The 18,344-nt window shown below is 37.2% G+C and overlaps 1 protein-coding gene across 2 annotated transcripts in view; it reads right to left on the reverse strand.

Moving 5' to 3' along the window:
- Thsd7b (thrombospondin type 1 domain containing 7B) overlaps positions 1-18,344 on the reverse strand; it is an 866,887-nt gene that overhangs the window by 227,479 nt on the left and 621,064 nt on the right. For both annotated transcript variants that reach the window (XM_040738481.1, XM_040738480.1), the window contains exons 13-14: positions 8,520-8,714; positions 3,816-4,082 (exon numbers count right to left, since the gene is read on the reverse strand). In XM_040738481.1, the coding sequence (XP_040594415.1) occupies positions 3,816-4,082; positions 8,520-8,714 (462 nt within the window). The remainder of the gene's footprint in view (positions 1-3,815; positions 4,083-8,519; positions 8,715-18,344) is intronic.

An 18,344-nucleotide genomic window follows, 5' to 3' on the forward strand; every position in this document is an offset into this window, starting at 1 on the left:
TCTTTTATGTCTACTTTTTCCAGCATCACTCTTGGAACAGAGTACTCCCTCCATATGGAATTGACCTGGATCCCTTGCTGGACATCAATTGCTCATAAGGACAGCATTTGTTTCATTCCCAGCTCTACTTCATTCTGATATGTTCCTGTGATGACAGCTCCACCCTGTATTAACAACTGTTTCTTTGAAGAAATTTTGAAATCAGGAAGGAAGTATACTCTTCTCTTTCAAGATTGTCCAACTATTCTTGGTTTACTATAGTTACATACTGTTTTAGGGTTATTTCTAAGTTTATTCAAAATAGCAAATCAAACTTTGTGCAGGGATTACACTGACAAATACTTGAATTTTAACCATTTTAAGATTTATCATTCATTACCATGATGAGTTTCCATTTATTTAGGTGCTTGATTTCTGTAAACAGTGATTTATTGCATTTAGAATGCATATTTCTTCATTTCCTTTGTTAAATTTTATTATATACATTGGATTTTTCTGATGTTATTATCTTATTCAACATAATATTTTTATTGATTCTTTGGAAATTTTATATCATGTACTCTGACCACAGTAAATTCTACAGTCCTTCCATGCCCAACCTCTGATCCTTGTGATCTCCCCAACGCCAAAAATAAAAGTCTAATTTGTGTTATCTATATACATCATGATGCATGGTCAGACTCTCAGTGGCCTGTCCTCAATGGCTTGGCTGTAGTGGAACTAAGGTCCCAGAGAAGGCCCTCAGAGGCAGCACAGACCGTAGACATCACCATGGCCTCAGGTGGGCAGAGAAGACCATATACATATACATAGCCTTTGGTGATAACATGGGCCATAGTCATTAACACAGACCCAGACTGTGGTATGATGTCTAGACCCATACATGGCCCATGGCCACAGCACTCTGATGTTATTAACAAAAAAATTCCTTTTAGTTACATTTTCTGATTATTCCTTGTTAGTATAATTATAGCTGCTTCTGAAATGTGAACTTATACCCTGAAAACTTACTGGATTCATTTATTAACTGTAGAGGGTTAGAGAATACAGGGTTCCTTGAGGGGTTGCTCTTTTAAGGCACACATTATTTACAAGAGTAATGGTTTTGCATCTTCCTTTTAAATTGAAGCACTTTAAAACATTATTTCATTTATTTTTCAGTTTGCCGTACTGCCTGGGATAGACTCTCCAGGGCAATACCTAATGGAGGTGGACATGCACATCTTGGTTGGCCCCCACCCCATCTTTTAAAATTTTATTATACTTTATTTTAGTGTGTGTTATGTGTGTTTGAGAGGGTGTGGTGTGGGGATGCAGATGCACATGCATACATTCTCCTTGGGGGAATCTCCAAAGTCTGTCATTTCATCCAGGGCAGGACCTAGGCCCTTCCCCATGTGTCCAGACTAAGAGAGCATCCCTCTTTTTGGAATGGGCTCCCAAAGATCATTTATACATCATGGTAAACACTGATCTACTACCCAAGGCCCCAGTGATTTCTTTGGCCTCCTCACTGACACTACATTCATGGAGTCTGGATCAGTCCCCTGTTGGCCTCTCAGCCATCAGTCTGGGATTCAAGAGCTCCCCCTTATCTGGTCAGCTGTCTTTGTGGGTTTCACCACCATAGTCTTGACCCCTTTGCTCATTACTCCTCCATCTCTGTCACTAGGTTCCAGGAGTTCAGTTCAGTGTTTAGCTTTGGGTATCTGTCTCTGCTTCCATCAGTCACTGGATGAAGGTTCTAGGATGGCATATAAGGTAGTCATCAACCTTATCAACAGCTCCAGGAGCAAGGATGATGGCTGCCCGTGCACTGAAAACTCTGCGACCATGAACTTCAGGAAAGCTCTCTCCTGCTTTCTTGGGTCTCTTGTCACCATGACAGAAGAACTAACTAATATAATAACATCTGAAGAAGATGAATTTCTTTGTGGGTGAAGAATCTTTTCAACTTGCTCTATACAGTCTTCACTTTAAAGAAAGTTCTTTATGTATCTTTATTTCCATCATCCTCTCCTATCCTCCCAGCATTGGCTAATGGACATAGATTATAGGGATGCCATTTCCCCTTTTAAGTCTTTCTGCAGACAGTAGCCAGAAGCAGTCCTTTTGAAACATAAATAGCATCAGTTGCCCTTTCCCTCCCCAGTTTATTGCAGCAGTTGAATGAGATCTGTGTTCCTGGGCTGATTTCACAAGACTCTCCTGATTTCAACCACTCTTTGTATAACTCCTCCTTCACTGTGCATTCAAACTACAAGTGTTTCTTTTGTACTTTCATTTTCCAGAGCACACCTCCTGCTGGAGATCGTACTGAGAGAAACGGTCTTGTTATGTACTGTTGCCCCCCTGCCCTCTCATCTTCCTCATGCCAGATTGATAGCCCTCCAGTGGGGACTCCCCTAAGGTCTACCCAAGTGTTTTCTACTCAGCATCCTCGAAGCTAATCAGGACTTAAATGTCTTCCGTGCATCTTTAAATGTCAAACTCTTACTGTAAAAATTCTTCCCTGGTCCCTCTATAACCCTGCACTAGTAAACACAAATTATAGGAGAAGATTAGTCTACAGCCAGATGATCCTAAATCTCTGGAGCCTAGCAGAGTTCATCCTATTTAGCATTTAGAAGGGAGATGAGGAGGTATACAGAAACCATTTAATACATATGCTTTTATATAGTGAATATATGAACCAGGTATGCCCATAAAAGCTGAATGCTAACAACTCTGACTGCCTTAAAATAAATGTGTTCATTTTTGGTGTTTCTAAAAGTCTGATCACTCCATACAGGTCTGCAGATTAACCAAGGAGCCAGGTGGTGGTGACAGTGGCGGTAACTCAGAGTAGCGCTGACTTTGAGTTGACTTAAACAATGGTATGGGTGTGTCTTCCCTAAAGATGGACTAGCACTTTGTCTATAAAAACCTGCCATTTGACTTACTCTCACATTAGATCCAAATTTAATTTGTCATTTCTGGTGTTAATGAAAAACCTCTCTGAAACCAAGATATCAATGGCTAAGGCTAGATTCTACCCATCTGCTCACACAGTTACCCAAACACAAATTTCCTCTTTCTCTACTCCTCTTTGGAAACCATACCTTGCTTGGTCCCGTAAATAAAAGGTAACAGAAAGGGAAAGCTAAAACCAGAAAGGCATAGACTCCATCCTGACCGCCAGCCCCAGCCTTGCCCACCGCATACACTGCATCTGAATTTAGCCTTCCATTCACTCATGGCTCAGACATTCCGAGGCTCCAAAATTCAATCTTCTCTCCAAATAATGTCTAACAAAGCTCACCCACATGGCTCCATTGATTTCTATTATTCTCTCCACTTGTGTGTATTTATATTTACACTGGAAACTCTGAAAGTCAGTTTTTCCCACTGATATTTTATCAGCTTCCTCAGAAGAAATTCAAGAAGTGATTTCTCCCCTATGTTTGTAGAGAAAGCACTAACAAAAAATCTGCATTCATTTTTCTGGGACTTGAGCTTTCTCAGTGAAGAGTAACAACTTTGCTGGCTAACAGGGAGCCAGTGACCAATAAGCCCAGGTCAACTAAGGAAAGACTGGGTTAGAGGTGAGAGAGGGCCGGGAATGTCAAGCATCTGCAATTGTATAGTTGAGATAATAGCGGATTGAGGTATGTGTGCATTACACATGGTTTGATTCTATGGTGGCAGTGTGCTATTGACAAATGAGAATGAAAGTCATTATTAAAGAACGAAATCTACTATGATTCCCAGGCCTAGGGCAAGCCTCCTGAGCTCTGTGAAACTTCTTGTCTGCTACTCCTCATCCATCTCCTTACCAGAGCTGTTGCAGAACGAGGGGTCCACAGGTCTTCCGTTTTTATCAGAGCATGCTATTGCTCGAAAGCGCACGCCTTCTCCACATTCCTTGTCGGCCCCTTGCACCCACAATCCTCCTCGCTGAGGATCCCTTTTGCTTTCCGGTAGAATGCAAGCTGACCAGTTTCCATAAGGATGGGACATGAATGTATCACAGGGACAGGGCTCCATTTCCACCAGAGGGTACAGGGCAGCATCCTGACATTTCTCTCTCTTCCTGCTTTTCCCTAGTACAACAAGACATGCAGTGCTGTTAATTGTGTATCTGATGTTCTGTTGAAAGCCACTCACATTTTTTTGTACATACAACAAGCAAACCACTTGAACATTAAACCTTAAGTAAAGTTTCAATCTTTTTTTAAAAACTTTTTTGCCATGGAAATAAATTCTAGGACAATGTAAACAGTATTCTGGAAAACCATGAAATTCAAATTAATGTGAAAATAAAAATGATTTTTGTTTTAAATATAGCACAAAGCATTATGCTTGCTATGCCAGTTCGAATTGTAAATCTCTTGCTAATTTATTTTCTAGATTTTTCTCCCACCCCAATACTAACCCAGCAAACCTGGCTTAGGCAAGATGGGAGTCTACAGGTCGTGTCACTCTACTTAATTAATAGCAACACTTTGGTTAGGCTTGTCTTCTTTAAACGAATTATTTCCAAGGAAACCTTTTCCTGCAAATAATTAAAAACTAATTTCTCCAAAGAGCAAAATTATATTCTCCACATAGCAAGTTCAAACTGAAGGTGGTGGTTCCTTCAGATGGTGTAGACACAGTGAAACTTATCTTGTTTCCTGAAATCAGACAACTTACAAACCTTAAAATTAACAATACATTGAAATAAATACTCAGAACCTGTTTCACAGTTTGCGAAAAATCAGGGACTTCACTTGAGACATCCTTCTCACTTGAAGAATTCTGATGTGACTTCGCCTTACCTCCTATCTTTGGCAGAACTTTTAGCTGTGTTCCCACCTTTGAGTAATGACAATGGAGTAACATTTCCAGACTACTTGATAGTCGTGATCCTCATTCCAGCTCAGCCTGAGACTTGATGCAACTTCTCTGTCAACATAGTGCAAAAACTTTTCTAGATGGAATCATATCTCCACTTCTCTCATTAGTGAGTTGTTAGCTAGAGTCATAACTGGTTCTACAAGTCATAGGCGGCTTTGCTGGTCTATTTGTGGGCTTTATGGCTATCTTATAAATACTTGATATAAGCTAATGTTTAGGCAGCTTTCTCACTGTCACATGGTTTGCCTCATACACAATTCTAAAAATGTTGCCTGGTGGGTGATTGGCTTATGAGTGTGTGAACCATCCCTTGACCTAGGATTGCTCTACCATGATGTGAACCATCTATTGGCCTTTCAGGGTGCTGCCCTTAGGGATGCTTAGTTCAGGCTGAGATGCACCGATCTCATCACTGCTCTGAGAGCTCTCTGACCATGACATTGATCACTACACAGTCCTATTCCTTTCTACCAGCAGGTCCAGAGCTGTACTGCATGCACACATGAAAAGCTACTGAACTTCATCTCCATCCCTGGATATTCCTCTTTGTTTTCAGCCTACTTAGCCTTGGATTCCAAGCCTACCCTGGGCCTTGGCATCACTTTCTAAATGATAAAACAAACATGCATCAGGAAGAAATCTATTTTTTTATCTTCCAAATTTGATTGTCAGTGATCTCTCAGAGTGTTGATTGTAACCTTATTTTTGAGGTTTTCTTCCTGAATTCCCTCATAATATGCCCCTTTGTCCTTTACCCTTGGTCTGGGTTCCACCATCCCCATAGCCACAGTTCATCATCACTTTACTCGTTTAGTGAATTTTCTCCCTGGGTATTCAACTTAGCTGACAAGTTCCCTCGCAGAACTCTCCTAGATTCTGATCTCTAGGCTCATTTAACAGAGCTTAAATTACTATTTATAATTATGACACTCCACATTATTAATTATAACCAAAATTTATTCCTCAAGTCTCTGGGCCACAGGCTAGAAACCTGTACCTAAAATAGCATTTGAAATGGCTGTGGTAAAACCAGCATCACCCTCTGCACCACACAGTCAGTCTCCCCTGCATTTGCCAACAGTCAGGGGAAGATTGCAGTGCTACACCTGAATTATTTTGGGACAATCCTACATAGGACTAATGACAATATTTAGAATAATGGTCCAGCAGCTCTTAAGCCATCTTTTCTTTCTTTCTAACATACACCCCTCTGTTTGCTCACACATCTAAGACTCCAGCTTAATTCTCTCTTACAATGGAGGAAAACAGAAGGAGAAAGGGGATAACAAGGAGGAAGATCAGGCCAGGAAAAATGTCCATCTATAAAGCAATCAGAAGTTACCAGCAAAACAAACATCCTGCACAAATAGACGCTGTCTATTACTGTGATTTCCCTCTTAACTACCTGGCCACCCTTTTTGAAGAAGGACTAAAGTGAGTTAACACAGAAAGGTCTCTGCCAATAAGAAACACTTTAGTACCAGCGCTTCACTTTGATTACATTCTAATCAAAATCAGCACTGACCTTTAGACTAAGACCAAGCGAGACTAAACAAATCAATCCCAGGACAAAGGCAAGGAACTTTCCCCTAAAGTCAAAGTGTGAGTGATATAGTAACATGTGCATATTTCCATACATTGAATATATCCATAATTAAACAATTGTTTTACTTACCACTCAGTTTAGAATCTGTAAAGATTAGTTTAGAAATGAACAAGGAACACCCAGATGGTAAATTAAAAACACTTAGTAAAAGTTGCAACAAAAAAGGTGATATTCTAGATGACCAATGTTCACTGGAGTGCCTTGTGTTGAGCTCTCCAAGCTATGTATCTGTGTCATATGGTCTAACTCATATGGTTTCCACTGCCACTCACATTAGAGAATAGTCATTAAAATTTCTGCCAAGTATCATGGGAGAAAGTCAAAACACAAGAATTAATATCACAGTAGTAAGACTTGAAAGAGGGGGAAAATAAACCAGTTCATTAATGTGTCTTTGGCTTTATGTTCATCAATATTTGTTCTAAATGGTTCTTTGTTTTTCATGACTAATGCATTTTATGAGACTGATAAATTGTGCTGTCACCTAGACAGACAGAGTGCAAAAATCAATTAACTAGCTAAAATAGTAGCAGCTAATAAAACATTACAATAAATCCTGAGCAACCCTTTAGTATAAGTAATCACTAACTTTGAATCATAGTATAATTTATAACTGCCTTCAATATGTGCTTTTATAAAAATATGTCTTAAAATTCAAATTCATTCAACCATTAACAATTTATAACATAAACAGTGCTGGTGGTAAAACTTTAGATGTGCTAAATATCACCAGCAAACCCCCAAGACAAGGGACAACCTTGGCTACTAACTACAACCTTTCTCACCATAAGAAGTTCTCTTTTACCTCAGAAATGTGAAGAGTTTCTAGGGTAATGGCTTCTGACACACTGTGTGTATGCAGGGCAGCAAAGTAGCTGGAGAGTGGTCTCTAAGTTCAGATTTGGTCTGTCATGTTTACTCTATTTACTGGATTGTTTTTCTATCAGATGTTTTTATCTGAACCATTATATGTAAGTAGTGTTACATATAACTGCATACAGAAAATTGTTTTCTATAATGCAGTAAGTCCTGCATCCTTCATCTGCAACTTCTCTTGTGATTATATATTTTACCTTCACTTGGCATGTAGATTTTGAGGTCCAGCATGAATGCAGAATTTCAGCAAAAAGCCTTAGTCTATCAAGTGAGCCAGTCTTAGAGAATTGAATTATTAATGTGATCAGATAAACAGTGCCCTTGAACAGTGGCTCTTGGAATCAAGAGCCTTTGAGCTGCCTACGTAAACCAATGACCCTCTGTGCTCGGTCCTTCAATGTTGATGCCAATTGTATTATCTCAATAATTATTCTGGCATTTTCTTTTGGTTCTACATTCCCTGAGTTTTGTTTCCTGCAAACACACATATACACTTAAGAAAAATCACATGGTATTATCTACACAAACAAGAAATTTTGCAGCAGTTATTTTTATATTGCCCGCAAAAAAAATGCACTAGTGAGCCAACTACACTAGGGTCTGCTTCCATTTCTATTAACCTTTGCAGAGATACACAGCATCTTATTATATTCTGACAGAATGTAATAAGACACAAAAGAATCCACATGTGTAATTTGACTTTTACCTTATAGCATTAAAGTCTGAAAGTGTCAAATTGCTTATCAGGCAATGGCAAAAGACAATAATGTCAGTTATTTTACCTTCTTTCTGAATAAAAGAAAAAGCAGCAACTTTTTTTTAAGCTTGCCAAACTTTTGCTAAGATAACACACCGGGAACTTTGCCATGGGATATACGAAGTAATTTGTTGCATAAAATTCACCTTATGAGTATAAAAATGATAAAACTCTGTAGAAAACTTTATTGACATCAGTGGTCTATTTTCCATTCATCCACAAATATTTGCCACTTATTTATGTATTAAATATCGGGCATTGCTGCAAGTCTTAAGGATATGGACTGGGAGTGGGGAGGAAAGAGATATCAGATCACATTTATTTTTGTTGGAACTTACATTTTACATAAAGTATTTAGAGCAGTGAATCTTGGCTGAAGCTGCAATGGCAGGCATGCCCTACCTGTAAGCTGCCGCCTCCTGATCTGGGTTGCTTCACAGTTCTTGGAGCATGGTGTAAACTTAGACCAAGGGGTGAAGGTACAGTCTTCCCGACAGGGAATGGTACATTCTTGCACCAGGGGAGGCATACCATTCATCTGCTTGAGGCATTCTGTCATTTCTGCAGACTGGTTATCATCAGAGATGCACGAGACAGCTAGGAAAGAGCACACATTCTTTTGTTATCACTTTGATCAACTCAGTGCGGTGTTTTTTCTTTGACAAAATAGTAGAAGTCCCTAGTATTTGAAAATGTGTAATTGCATATGGTGTTCAGCATAGCTAACCTTACTGCTCCCTGGAAATTAAATTTTTATTGTTGCCATTGGAGATATTTGAGGATTTAATTGGTTTCATTATTAATCCAAACCTTGAATTGACAGGAACCAAAATAACTTCCAGTAATTTATTATACTTCCTCCTTAGGAGCATTTGATCCCTAGAGATGAAATATAAGTAGGAAAGTGCATTGGTAAAATAGACTGAGATGCAGGCAGAAAAGGACAAACCAATTGTTAGAAAGTCATGTGGACATTTGCTAGGCTGGGTTTGTTTTGCTTGGATAGTGGGATGACCATTATGGTATGGAAGTAGTTCTATTTACATCAGTCCATATTTAAAGAGGAATTTCTGCTAACTCTAAATAAGCTTTTTCCTCTTTATTAATACCTATGTACCAGTTATCTTTTTAAATAATTTCCTGAGAATACTCATAATCTAACCAGTGATACCCACTACAAATATTCAAGTAAATTCTCAAAATTTTTTCCACAACCTTTTTCTTTAGGAATGTGTCCAGCGATATCATTACTAGCAACTATGAGGTAAAATATTTCTGAAATTTCCTTTGAATTTTATTTGATGCTTTAGGCTAGTGCTTAAAATACATCATTAAAAATACTTCACAGTTTGATTCACTTGATTAATTATGAACTCTGAAAGATGACAGTTGACTACTCTTTAAGTGAACATTGGAAATTTAGACTGGAAAAAAATTTTGTAGGTCATGCTGTATAGTGCCCTGCATGGCCTTTCTTACCATTACCTGCTGTAACACACACCACTCAGATTGTTACAACCTAAAATGTCTCTGAACAGACTGCTTTTGAATGAGTGGTTTCCATGGTTCCATGCTAGTAGGTATCCTACTGTCAGCATCTCTAGCAACGTATCTGGGGACAACTTTTTTCTCTAAGTCCTCCATATGATTTTAACCTGTGATATTGGATATGGTATCCATTTGGTTAGTTGATTTCATTTTTTGGACCTTTATATGGTGATGATTTCACTTGCTTACATACGAAAAAGTATTGCTTAGAGCAGTGGTTCACAACCGTCTCAATGCTGTGACCCTTTAATACAATTCCTCATGTTGAGGTGACCCCAAGTCATAAAATAATTTTAATACTTCATAACTGTAATTTTGCTCTGTTATGAATCATAATTTAAGTATCTGCTATGCAGGATATCTCATATGAGACCCCTGTGACAGGTGGAGAACCGCTAGCCTAGAGAACAACGTTGTGACTTAGGGTCATCCACATGGTTTCTTATAAGGGCTGAATTTATTTACATTCCTGTATAAAGTGTGCAACAGTTCCTTTCCCTCTGACACCAACTTCCAGTCTTGTAAACTTCTGTTGTCTTTTGATTTTGTATGTTATATTTCTTATCAGTCTTCATAAATACATTTATTGCTATGTGCTTTTTGTACAGAGTCCTGGGTTTCATAAGAACATGATCATATAAGTATATGATGTATTTTGAGAAAGACCCATGTACTTACTTGTCCCTTTCTTTCTTCCCCCTTCCTTCCTTCTCCCTTCTCTTCCTATCCCTCTTGTTAGTGCCCTCATTCTCTTAGACAATTACACTTCATTTTTGTGCCACACATGTTTATGTACATGGTATTATATATTATGTAGTATATAGGATCCATTAATCATAGAAAACAAACATGATATTTGTCTTTTTGAATTTGATTTAATTTGGTTAAAATAATAATCTGAAGTTGAATCAGTTTTCCTATATATTGAATAACTTGGTTCTTTATGACAAAATAAAATTCTTTTGTACATCCATACCACATCTTCTCTTTCATTTAAAATTTTGTTTTTATAAAGAATTTCATATTAGTATCATATTTACAACATTTTTCACCTCCCCCCTCATTCTTTTCCAACTCATCCCACATCTCACCCTATCCCTCCCTATCCCTCTCAAAATTCATGATCTTTTCATCTTCAATATTGTTATACAACACATAGACAAAAACAAGAGCATGGTGTCAATTTTGTGTTAGCTGTCTACTTCTAAGGATGGGGCAGGTCCTAGAATGTAGTTTATACAGCCATAGGCATGCCTCTAAAGAAAACTGATATCCTTATTACATTTGTATCAAGAAAATAGCTTCTTGGTTAAGGGTGGAACTTTGTGTCCAATTCCCATTCTTAGTGCTGGGATTTTGTTGGGTTTGAACCTTGTACATACTGTCACAGTGTCTTTGTATACATATGTGTATCACTACTATTGCTTTTACAATATTTCTGACTCCTCTTCTGCATAGTTATCTGAGCCTTCAGAGTAGAGGTTTGATAGAAAATATACCATTTAGGGCTGAGTTCTCCAAAGTCTCTCACTTTCTGAACATTGTCTAGTTGTAAATCTCCTTGTTAATTACCACCTACTGAGAGAAAACACTACTTTGATGAAGGTGTGGACAATGCTTTGCTCTATGGGTATAACACTATGTCTTCAGGAGCCATTTTAATTGGTTCTTTTAGCAGGCTAATGGTATTAAGCTTTTCCCTAGGCCTGTGATGTATTCAGTCTTAGGTTCTTGGGCACTTTTAAAGTGTCATATATGGGTCCCATCTCATAAAATGGACCTTAAATCCAATCAGAAAATGGTTGGTTACTCCAATAATATGTGTGCCACTATTGCACTAATATATCTTGCATGCTGGTCACTATTATAACTCATAGGGTTTATAACTATCTAATATTTATGCTTACTTTTCTCTTCCAGTGGTGTGCAGATTACCTTCTATAACCACGACCATTTATCAGTAGGGTGAAGCTTCTGGATGACAACAGCTCAATTTACTCATGTTCCATGACACAAATAAGCTGTATCATCAATATGGCCTTACAACAGGTTACAGAGAGTAACCAATATCCTTGAAAATAGCCCATGATGTTTGGGTAGGGGTTTCTATGAGACTCTTTTGGCTGATGACTTAGCAAGATGTAAACCATTCCTGACATTGGAGGTTTTATTTGGTAGCAAAAGATGTCTTGACTAGGCATTGTCTCCCCCTTTAATGGTGACTTCCTTTAAGTTTCATTCACATATATATTAATTATATCCAAAATATGTATTAGAGAGATTCTATGGTTGTAGATCTCCAAATGGTTTTTCAAAATGCCTTTGGTGATAGCTGTATCTCTCCATATTCTCTCCTTTTTCTTGCTTATCCATCCCCCTTTCCACCTAATCCTCCTTTTCTTGTTTCCCTTGTATCTCTTTATAGCACTATGTTCTATTTCCCTTCCTTGGAAAATACCCTCCTCCCTGGTCCCTTACATGTTCACAACTAAGTCTCAACAGATAGAAAAAATTAAACAATACCCTGTATTCTATATGATCACTGTGGATGTGAAAATTTGAATATAAACAAAAATTAAAATGGCATAAAATGCACAAACATGTGGAAGCTGAACAACTCAATACTGAATGAAAATTGAGTCAAGGCAGTCATCATAAAGGAAATTTTAAAATGTTTTGGAATTGAATAAGAGTGAAAACACAACATATTCAAATCTAAGGGACACAGTAGAGGAGGCAGTTCAAAGAGGCAAGTGTGCCTACATAAAAATCTGAAGAAATCCCATATTTTAACTTAATGACATACTTGGTATTTCTAGCAAACCAAGAAGAAGTAATACCTCAAAAGAGAGATAGTAAAGAATAATCAAATCTGGGCCTTAAATCAACAAAATAGAAACAAACAAACCAATAAAAATAATTGATGAAATAAAAGAGTTGGTTCTTTGAGAAAATGAACAAAAGTTGCAAAATTTTTAAGCAATTCAAATTAAACCAAAGACACGGAATAAATTAAAGATGAAAAAGGAAACAGTGTAACAGACACCAGAGAAATTCAGAGTTTCATATGTACATACTTTGAGAATCTATATTCCAACAAATTGGAAAAACCAAAAAAAAATTATTGGTATACATGATGTACCAAAGTTATATCAAGAGGAAATAAATGATTTAACAGACTCATTACCCCAAGTGAAATAGAAGTAGCAATTAAAAATCTTCCAACAAAAAAATCTTAGGGCCAGATGAATTCAGTGCAAGATTCTACCAGACCTCAAAAGAACGAACACCAATACACCAAAGACTATTCTGCAAAAACAGAAGGCAGATCACCTAATTCATTTTTTTAGACCACAATTACCCTTTCACCTAAACTACATAAAGATACAGCAAAGAAAGAGAATTACAGACCAAATTCCCTTATAAACTCAGATGAAAAATTCTCAATAATTTTTCAGTTATTGCAACATTGCAAGCCTAATTCAAGAACACCTCGAAAAGATTTTCCGCCATTATCAAGTTGTCTTCATCCCAGAGATTCAGAGATAGTTTAAATGTAACCCACCATATGAGCAGACTAAAAGCCCAAAATTTCATGATCATCTCATGAGATGTAGAAAAAGCTTTCACAGCATCCAACATCTCTTAATGATAAAAGTCTTGGAAAGACTAGGGATATAAAGGTATATTTCAATTTAATAAAGGCAATTTACAGCCAGCCCATCACCAGCAAACTAAAGAGAGGCAAATTCAAAGCATTTCCACTAAAGTCAGGAACAACATAAGGATGTCCATCTCTCCATAACTATTCAGTATAGTTCTTGAAGGCTTAACTGGAGAAAGAAAACAGAAGGAGATGGGGACAGGGTTCAAACAAGAAAGGAAGAAGTCAAAATATTCATATTTGTAGATGATACGATTTTTATACATGAAAGACCATCAAGACTCTGCCAGCAAAGTACTATACCTGATAAACACTTTCAGAAAAGTAGCAGGATACAAAAACACACAAAATATCAGTGGCCTTAATATATATAAATGATAGACTATTAAAATTGTTTATATAACTCTAACCAAACAATCCAAAAACTTGCATAATGAAATCCTTAAGACAGTGAAAAAGAAATTGCAGAAGACACCTGGAGGAAAAGTCTCCCATGCCTGTGGATCGGTAAAATTAATATTGTGAAAATGGTCACCCAACAAAAATCAACCTACAGACTCAATGCAATTTTCACCAAAATTTCTACACAATTATTCAAAGAAATTGAAAAATTAATCTTCAGCACACACACACGATAGATTTTTTAGAAATCCTGAATAATTAGAAAACGGCTAGAAATGTCATTATTCCAGATTTCAAGTTATATTATACAGCTATAGTCACAAAAACAGCAGGGTATTGTCATAAACCAGAAACACTGACAAGTGGAATAGGATTAAAACATAATTTTGCAAAGCCATGAACTCCTTATTTTTGACAGAGAAGCCAAAATTACATACTGGAGAAAAGACAGCTGTAACGTGCATTCTTCCCGCCAGCTGCTTGGGCCCTACTGCTGTCTCAGCCCTCAAATAACACACAGGATGCTATATTAGTTATAAGCTGTTGGCCATTTTCTTGGTTTCTTACTGGCTAGCTCTGACTTAAGTATTTAACCCATAATTGCTAATATAAACATTTTCATGTGGTCTATTCTTGGTGGAGGAAGAGTCCGGGCATGTTGCTTCTCCTGTGCCTTTCTTTCCCAGAATCCTCCTCCAGTCCTCCTCGTTCCACCTATCTTGTTTCCCTATTGGCCAACAGTGCTTTATTTAATGAACTAATAAGACAAACACATATATACAGAAGGACTTTCCCCATCAGACAGCATCTTCAACAAATGGTGCTGGTCGAACTAGACAGATGCATGTTCTGAATTTCTTATGATAGCTGTACTGACTGGGGTGAGAGGGGATCTCATTTCTCTGATGGGTAGTGATGCTGAAACTTTTTCATATGTCTATTGGCTGTTGTACTTTATCTTTTAAGAACTATCACTTTACGTCTTTTGCATATTTATTCTATTTGAGTATTTTTGTCGCATGCTTGTATGTGTGTTTTGTGACTGGCTCTCACAGAATTCACAAGATAGCTTCGAATCATCTGCAACTGGAGTTATGGATGGTTGTGAGCCACTATGTGTGTTCTGGGGACTGAACCTAGGTCTTCATCCAGGGCAATGAATGCTCCCCAGTCCCCTTAACTGTGTAGTGTGATTCCTAGTATTTAGTTTTTAAATTCTTTGTATGTTCTAGGTATTAATTGTCTGTCAGACATACAGGAAAGTTTTTCCCATTCTGTAGGCTTTTACTCCAATCCCTCCTTTTCTTGACAGGGACTTTTCAACTTCATGAGACTCAAGTGGTCAGGTATGGGCATTAATTCACAAGTAGCTAGAGTCACTCTCAAGAAGCTTACACCTATTCCTTTATCCTAAAACGATTTCTTGAGTTTTCCCTTTTAACAGTTACAGAATTTTAGATCTGATGTTAAGGCCTTTGATCCATTGGGAGTTGGTTTGTATACAGGTGTGAGACAGAGATCTAATTTTATTCCTCCACAATGAATTATCTGGTTTTCTGGTTTTCTCACACAATCTATTGAAGACATTCTCTTCCTTCAGGTCTTTAAATTTTTCACTGTATAGGCCTTTCATCTCCCTAAGTTAAGTTCACTTTTAGGTGTTTTCTTGGATTTTCCTGAGGCTACAGTGACTGAAGTTGTTTTCCTGTACTTATCCTAGGCATGTTTGTAATCACCATATAGTGAGCAACTGATTTTTACTGTATCTTTGTAACTTGCCAATTTTCACCACATGTTTATGAGCGCTAAGTGTCTTTTGATAGAGTATTCAAGGTCTCTTCTATATAGGATCATATCATTTGAAATTAAAAATATTTTGACATTTTCCTTTCCTACTCACATTCCTTTTATTTCCCTCTTGTACATTATTTCTCTACCTAATAATTCAAGTACCAACTGTAAATAAGGTGGAGGAATGGACACCCTTCTGTTCTGTTTTTGGTGGAAATGCTTTCAGTTTCTCCCCATTTACCATGATGTTGACTTTAGATTTCTCAACTTACAGCCTTTACCATGTTGAGATGTGATTTGTTTCATCTCTTCAGGGCACTTGTTGTTCAGGGGTGCTGGATTTTTTTCAGAAGCCTCCTTCTTCCATAGGCTGTGATGGTTCGGTGATTTCTGTTTTAAGTCTACTTATATGATGGAAGTCTACTTATATGCATGTGTTGAAACAGTCCTGCACTCTTGGGAAGAAATTAACTTGGTAATAATGAATGGTACTTTGATGTGTTCTTGAATTCAATTTGCCAGTATTTCATTTAGGCCTTTTGTATCTATCATCATCATGGGAAATGTTCTGTAATTTTCTTTTTTGTTATGTTCTCTGATTTTGGAATTGGGGCAATGCTGGCTTCATGAAAATAGCTTGGTTGCTTTCTTTCTTTCTAATTATGGATTAGGTTGAGGTGCACAGGTGTTAGTCCTTCTTTGAAAATCTGGTGGAAACACAATGAGTCCATCTGAGCTTGTACTTTTTTTTAGCAGGAAGACATTTTTTCCTGATTATTGCTTCAATCTTCTTGCTTGTGAGAGATTTGTTTGTTACGCTGTTTATACCGCCTTGGTTTATTTTGTTATTTGATGTATGTCTAAAATTTTACCCATTATTCTTTAATTTTATGGTTTATTGAATATATATTTTAAAGTATATTTTGCCATACTGTAAAAATCATAGTTGGGGCATTTTATTACAACTCATTAATAGATGCCAGGCGACAAAGTACAATGATCCCTAAATACAGGATCGATGCAAATAAGAACACTACAAACATCTGTAATGCAGGCAAGTATAAATGCAAACCCTTTCAGTTTCCTGTTCTTATTGTATTCTAAATTTCTTTCTCTATTCAGAGCACAAGAGAGAGCAAGCTTATGAGAATACTACAAATCCTTTTCAGGGCTGGTATGAGCCAAAGCCATTTAATACTTTAAGGCCAAGAAACTAGCCCATATGACAATGGAAATTAACAATACTTCCTATTTGTACATCTGCTCTGTAGCAGGTGGAGCTATTCATTTATTTCAATTATTTTTTGTTTTTATCCACTTCCTGGTTTAAAAAAATTCTATTGCACATCAAGCCAACATCACCTGCATCTTCTTTGTTGTGAATACCACAGTCATTAATGACAAATATAGCAAAATAAATTGTCTAATGTAGGGCACAAACAAATGTTCTTTGAATTTCACATTTAGATAACCAATTTGAGTCAATTTAGAGAACTGTGTCCTGCCAAGTTAATTTTTTCCAAGATGACAATACATTGAATTACAGGACTAGAAATTTAAATAGCTATAAAAGCACCAGCATCTGAAATATAATTCCTGATGTATATCAATGAGAATTTTGTCAATGACAAGAAAATGCTTTATTCCTTTTCTATACTTTCTTATGAAGAAGTTTAGAATTGGGAAGCTATGATAAATTAAAAACTTACTGATACTTTGATATTTTATAGACCAACTAAATTGCTATGTTGAATCTTTGAAGTCTATACTAAGCTATTACAAAATAGTAAAGAAAGGAATAAAGAATTAAGAAAAACAAGAGCCTATGCATAGCATGGCAGAAGAGGTCATAGATACTGGAAGAGAACTAATGCTAAACTGATATAGCATCTGATTTCTTTTGAAACTGTTGTATTCACACTCACAGGTAAGTGCAACTTTCACCCCTCATCTCCACAGCTTTCCTTTTACAACAGAATAAATCTATTTCAGAGAACCTTAAGCAGCCAAAATGCAGAGAATAAGATATAGACTGCCCATTCCCAGAGGGTATATCTATAATGTAACTCCTATACCCAAGGCTGGAAACAGTCTAAGATACAGAGGACCAGGAAGACTGCTGCAACATAATGCCTCTGGGATTGACTTCGATGCTACACCCTCAGCCTCCTAAGAAAACGGTTACCTATACAACATTACACCTGTTAACATTCCAGCTACATGGGCAAAGGAACAAGTAGTTCCACTTCTAGTTATGGAGTTTCTGAGGGACAGAGAGTCAGTTTTCTTTCAAGACAGGCCCCCTGATAAGCTCATGCCCAAGAAGTCAGCTCCACACCCAAGTGGATATGCAGTGGCAAAACTACCTGGACTCATCAGGGTGTGTGTGTTTGTGTGTGTGTGTGTGAGAGAGAGAGAGAGACAGAGACAGACTGTGTGTGTGTACATGCACACACACAGAATACACATACACATATATGGGTATATGATGTTGTATATGCATATATAATTATCAAAGAAGAGGGGATGAATTTAAAAGGGTGATGTTAAGGGACACGGGGCAGGGGAGTTTGGTAGGGAAGAAGTAGGTGGGCAAAATGAAAATACATTATAATACATTATATTAGTGTACGTAATACTAAAAATGTAAGAAGAAGGTAAGAAATATAATTTATAGCATTTGATTGAATTCTCATTTGTCAAATTGCAAAAGTACAGGTATCAACTACAAATGCAGAGGACTTAGGTCTGCTAGTTTACTCTTCTTACTTCAGTCTTATGACCTTTAAAATATGTATAAGACTTTCCATGAAAACAGAATG

The sequence above is a fragment of the Mesocricetus auratus genome, unplaced genomic scaffold (genome assembly GCF_017639785.1).
Source record: "Mesocricetus auratus isolate SY011 unplaced genomic scaffold, BCM_Maur_2.0 Super-Scaffold_100676, whole genome shotgun sequence".
Classification (NCBI taxonomy): domain Eukaryota; kingdom Metazoa; phylum Chordata; class Mammalia; order Rodentia; family Cricetidae; genus Mesocricetus; species Mesocricetus auratus.